Source organism: Cataglyphis hispanica, chromosome 3 (genome assembly GCF_021464435.1).
Source record: "Cataglyphis hispanica isolate Lineage 1 chromosome 3, ULB_Chis1_1.0, whole genome shotgun sequence".
In the NCBI taxonomy this organism is placed as follows: Eukaryota; Metazoa; Arthropoda; class Insecta; order Hymenoptera; family Formicidae; genus Cataglyphis; species Cataglyphis hispanica.
The window spans coordinates 9,779,798-9,786,157 of NC_065956.1; the positions used below are offsets into that span (position 1 = coordinate 9,779,798).

The 6,360-nt window shown below is 40.3% G+C and overlaps 1 protein-coding gene across 1 annotated transcript; it reads right to left on the reverse strand.

Annotated features, from left to right (window-relative positions):
* Positions 1-200: 200 nt before the first annotated feature.
* On the reverse strand, positions 201-4,229 carry LOC126859443 (forkhead box protein D3-like). Its single transcript, XM_050610742.1, has one exon. The coding sequence runs from the start codon at positions 4,018-4,020 to the stop codon at positions 2,887-2,889; it is 1,134 nt and encodes a 377-aa protein (XP_050466699.1). The 5' UTR covers positions 4,021-4,229; the 3' UTR covers positions 201-2,886.
* Positions 4,230-6,360: the final 2,131 nt, after the last annotated feature.

Here is a 6,360-nt window from a genome sequence, read left to right on the forward strand (position 1 = left end):
GCGTAACGAAGAAAATTACTCGTTTCTCTCGGTGATCGGCAAAGTTGTCTGGCATATTTATACAACCTTTGTTTCTATCCCGATTACGTAAAAGTAACTAAAATTACAACTATATTGTCGCAATATGTATTTGAAATTTTACACTAATGAGAGGAAAAAAAAAAACAGGATGGGAAGAAGATGGGAAAATACATCGCACGTTATATACTTAACGATACTTTATTGTGTTTTTTTTTTATCATTATACATATTATTATAAATCTATCACTTTGACACATACAATACTTACTAAGATCTACAGACGATTCTTTTAACGATAGGATGGGTAGCCTATAACTAAACATGTATCTTGACTTCGCTGCTTAATCTTAGCCGAGGAACAAAGTGGAGTACCGCGAAGTGATCGTCTCGTAACGAGTTGAAAAATATATTAGTAAAATATATCACCGTGGAAAAATTCGCTAAATGCCCGCTCGTTACGAGATTTCCACATTTTGTGTACACTGGTCGTAGCAATGTAGGGATAGCGGAGCTGCTTATATTTTTACGTTAAAATAATCTGAATTCGCGGGTTTTTTTTCAATTTCGTTATTAAACATAAATTATATACATTAGTTTTTTTAATTTCCGAAAGTGTTGCATACGCTCGCGTCATATACTTTTAATCAAATGTCAAATAATGTCATTGCATAAATATCAGATTAGTGCACATTAATCGATTTTACATATTTTGACAGTTATATGCCTGAAATGTCTGACTTTAAGAAAATAAAAATTTATTAATTAATTTTCTCCCAAATTTCTATTAATTTTAAATTTAACTATGTCCTGCAGTTTTAAGTTTCTCAAAATTTTAAAAATAAACGCACATTTAAATTCGTCAGAATCCTTTCAATAAGTTACATTTTCCAAAATGCACAATTCCCGTTTCTAAAGATTTCAATAATCTTACTTTCTTTTTTAAGTCTCAAAAATGCGGATATGCGTTAAAGATTGCACGATGATCCTTTATCACGTACAATGAAAAATGTAATGTCTCGAAAGTGATAAAAATAATTAAGGATACTCTCTTTTTAAAGCAGGGTACTCTCTTCATCACGCGAGACGTGTCTTAACATTTCTTAACCGTAAAATGCCGTATAGATATTCACAATTACATACGGATCGCGCTATGGATTCGCTGTATGTACACACCAAATGTCTACCGCTTACGGCTAAATGGGGAGGGTGGGCGGCTTTACGTTAAATCCACCGAAGAAAGGTGCTCCCCGCGCGCGCTATAACAGAGTGCTGCGCATATATTTGTTCGGGACTCGTATTTACAATGCCGATATTAATCGACCATATAAAAGCGGCCTAAGTTCGCCTAATCGACAATTCTAGGCAACGAAAGTGGAATCAGAGGGTACGCGGGGCAATTTATTGGCACAACGAAACTTCGTTCGCGCAAAAGCTCGTTTATTCGACGAGTGGAAGTACGTTATTGTTCAACTTCTCCGTTTGTGGACGAGATTTATAGTAATTAATTTATTTTATGTGAATTAATATGATTATAGTGACTATAAACATATTGCGCGAAAATTCTGTATGCGCACAAATGCAGCAAATGTAATTAATTATTAATATTTTTGATAGTGTTATATCATTATGAAAGATAAAAAATTTGTCTCATTTCTGAAATTTTGTTATCGCGTTTTGTAAATCTTAGATTTACTTCCACCAGTCTTTTTAAGAAGCGACGCGAGATGTTAAACAAAAATGCTACGCTATTGCACTACTCCTTTTTACAAAGATGCGCCGATATATATGGAATGCGCCATTATCCTCGATATACATTTTCATTAAGTCGATTCATATGTCTCTTTATTATTTCTGCGATTTGTTTGGATTACTCGGTAAGAAACGACCATCTGGAATTTTATGCCAGGATTGATTTGATTACGCGAAGTATGACATTCTTCTCTCGCGGAATAAAAATTAGGATTGTAGATAACACAGATAACGCTTGATTTTCGACTTCATATACGTCCTTCTTATCGCTTGCAATCACTCAGCATTTTATCGTAATAATATACGGTTATCACATGCAGAGCAAATATTTCGTTTTCAGAGAATCACATTGAGATTTTACAAGATATGAAACTGTTGCCTGTCTTATTATATATGAATTCTCTCTAAATTATAAATAAAAAAAAAACAAAAAAATATTTATAATATAATAAAAAAATGTATTTAAAGGAAAATTTATTATTCATAGAATATTACGGAGAGATGCTAATTTTGTATTAATAATATTTACCTTCTGTTTTGACATTAATAGATTAAAATCTCAGAGAAACACAATTTCTAAATATTCTGTTTATACACAAAATTAATATGTTTTTCATTTAGATAACATCGATCAGAGAATATCTGCTAAGCGATATCGATTACCATCACTTTGGAGCGAGTTATCCATCGCGGAGCGATTAAATCGAATTCTCCCGAGTTTATTCTTGAGGATCTCTTGAAAATACTATCGGTAGAGTCAAGTCTCTCATCAGCGATGCACATTTCACAATGTGACCTCGATCGCGTTCACCATTCGATAACGCGATAAAGTTCAGCGTTCACTTTACGGTCCGATCACTCCTCTTTTCTGAAGGGGCACGGGGGGGAGGGGGATACCGTCTTTCTCGCGCGACTTTTTATTTTAAGGGGCGAAAATTAAAATTCCTGAACTTTAATTGTCGACGATAAAGGCGGAACGATTTTTTTATCCTAGCAATGATTATAAATTTTTTTTTTTTTTATGCAAGAATGCGTTTAAAGCGCATCTGCACTTTAGTCATGCCATCGCCTTAGGAAAGTCACTATTCGCGATTAGGAGAGACGGTTGCTAGGCTCCTAGACGAGCGGCGAAAAGGCGGACGCCTGGCTTCTGATCTCCCTATGCTCCGACGGGCTGAGATCCAGCAGCGCACCGCAATTCTGATCGCTGGCCGCCTGCTTGCCGATGAGAGCGTCGATGCTGAAGTTACGCTTCTTGTCGACGCTCGTCGTGTGGCTGGCCGGCAGCGTCGTCGTGATCCTGGCGGGAGTCGGATCGATCTGCCTGATCGGCGGCGCCGTGATGGGAACGGGTTTGTAAAGTGGCGGCGGAGGTTCCAGGAAACCGCCGAGCTTCAACGCCTCCAAGGTTGACGGGGAGAAGTCGAGGAGCGGCAAACCGGGTGGCGGTGATAGATAAGCGGCACTGGGATAGGCCAGGGCGTTTGGATGACCTCCACCGCCGCCGGGACAAGGTCCCCGGTCGCCGCAGATGGCGAAGGTAGCCATTATCGCACGATCCCGCAGTACATAGTGCGGCGGTGGCCTTTTGTAGCGCTTCCTGCGTCTCAGAAAGCTACCGTTGTCAAACATATCTTCCGCCAGCGGATCCAAGGTCCAATAATTGCCTTTTCCCGGGTTTCCTGGCTCCCGCGGAATCTTGATGAAGCAATCGTTGAGCGACAAATTGTGCCTGATGGAGTTCTGCCAGGCGGGAAATTTGTCGTGATAATAGGGAAAGCGGGACATGATGAATTCGCAGATGCCGCTCAGCGTCAGCTTCTTCTGCGGCGACTGCAGGATCGCCATGGTGATTAGAGCGATGTACGAATACGGTGGCTTTATCAAAGACGATGACATTTTATCGGAGCCGTAGCCGGACGAGGGTTGACCCGAACTACTGGACTTTCCTGACTGAGCCGACGCCGACATCATCGAGTATGTCTTCTTGGAAGAACGTCCTCCGCCGCCGCCGCCGCCGCCGCTGCTACCGCCTCGACTCCTGCCGGCCGACGGCGGTGCCGAAGTCGACATCGGTATCGGCGAGCAGCTCGGTACCACCGGGCTTGATGACGTCTGCGACGGCGGCGACAGATCATTCTTGTCGAGACTCACCGGGTCCACGATCATGCTGCTGCTGTCCGAGTCCCGGTCGCTATCCGCGCAGCCGTCGCACGACAGGTTCGACATCATCATCGCACGTGGCTCCATCGTGAACGCCGCCTCATTAGCGTTAGGACGTGATCCTTAGGTGCTTCTATTTCGCCGACGGTCTCGCGGCCGATTTCTCGAGATCACCACTCGCTAGCATCCTCCGTCCACAATCCAAGCGCTTTCTTAAGATTGTCGTATATAATACAAGAATGTTTATTTGAGATTTAAATTTTTATTGACGAGAGCTCTTTGAAATGACTGTTTTTTTTTTTCACCATAAAACGAATGCCAAGTCAAAATCCTTTCTTATGACTTTTGTTGAAGACAAAATCTTTTCAGAGTATTTTCCGTATTGAGTATTTGTGTTATATGAAAGTTCTGAAAATTTTTTAAATTATTGACAAACAGTCTTTTTGTTAAGAAAATCACTGTTTATGAAAGAAGTCATATTGTAAATTTCAGACTAATTATATGAAGTTCCAAGAACAGTATAAAATATTTTACTGTGATCTTCTTTCAATGAGAATCATATAATATAATTACTATAAATTATACCAACTCTTGTCTAACATAATCTGTCAGAAGGAAACTTTGACTGTCAAGATAAAACAAGAGTTTCGCACGTTATTGTTCAAAAAATTTCTTTGATACAGTTATAATTTCTGCGACAATTTCCATCAAAAATTCCAGTCATCAAATGTACAAACTTTAGTCTTTTCAATTCCTCAAATAAGAAAACTTGTTCCACGTTGCTGTTAATCGTAATATTGCCATATGATACAAGTAGAATGTTTTTATGGCTTCTGCGTCTTCATGTCGCGCACTTCTTGCAATTTTTTCACGGATCGTCCGTCGTCGGGAAAACACGCGAGCGACTTCTGTTGCGATATATTTCAGCGGAGCGACTGTCGCATTCTATCCGTCACTCTATCCTGCACCTGACGAGTGCTATCTTACGCTAATAGTTTGTTTTCACAACGATAACGGGACTTTTTCGCTTCGCCTTGCTTCGTTGTCTTACTTCTATCCGATTCGCGGCTTCAAGCTGCCACGCATACGTCGGGCGTTCGTCGACGCATCGTCAAGGATGTCTCTCACGATTCGTCTACAAGAACACGTTCCATAGTGCGCACCTTTCGCCAGCGTCTAACCGAACGAATTTCATGAATCGAAATCCAAATCTTCTCACCAATTCACTCGCTATAAAATAATCTCGTGGTCACGAGATCAATCGATCTTTTTTCTTCATTAAAGAACCTGATGATCTTGATTAAAACTAAGTCATCTTCCGGAATTTGATTACATCAAAGAGCCACGCGCGAAATTTTTTGCGATTTTCTTAGGAAACATTATAAGCTCCTTTGGACGTTGACGCGCTTTTTTTAAGGTTAAAATCGAACTGAGATCGGACGTCACGAGCTCGCGGACGACGAAGGGTGCACGATCGCGAGCGTAGGATCGTCTACGGGGTGAAATCGAGGCTCGAATTGATTTGAAGCGGCCGCTTTGGTCCGTGGGCGGACCAATGGGCGGGCGTTTCGACCCCCACCCAGACTCGCACTCCGAAGTCACCCCACTTCGCTGTTCAGACCGACGTGTTTCCACCCTGCGAGGTTGCAAGGATGGAGGAGCGATGTGGTGACGGGGAGAGAAAGCCCCGAAGGGGGGTTAGGACGGGAGTTAGGAAAATAGCGGGATAGTTAAAGGGACTTTCAAAGTGGGGGTTGAAGAGGGCGGGAGAGCAAAATTGTAACACTCCGAAGGCTGATTTGCTTTGAGCGGCGCGATGAAGATGGAACGCCAGCTCCGCTGATTTACGGACAGTCGCCAGCAACGCGATCTTCATCGAAAGCAATTGCTTTCTTGCCGCAGACACTAATTTTCCGACGTGGCTATATTGTATATATATATATATATATATATATATATATTTTTTTTTGGTGCAAACGGCGCGTTACAATTGCGGGAGAAATTCTTGGTCTCGCAATTAATCTTGGTTTAATATCTGAAAATTGTGAGAGCATGTACTTTTTTTATCTATTTATCTTGTGATTTTCCTAATTCTCATATTTTTTATCCTGTCAACACACATATTTTCTAAAATATTAAAAAGCGGTCGTATTTGATTAGAAGTAATGATAATAATGATTTTACTTCAACATGTTAATATTTTTTTAATTATATCAGATATTATGTGAAACTTTATAGTTTCTCCATTAAAATTTTATCTTGAGAAAAATTTTAAACAATAATACATATGCATATTAACAATTTTTGCTCTATTCTGTTACGTATTATTGCGCGATTTATCTGGTTAATTAGATACTTTATTTGAAATAATTCAATGTAAAAGAAAAACTTTTAAGTCAAATTTAAGATTTGCTTATTGTAAGAATA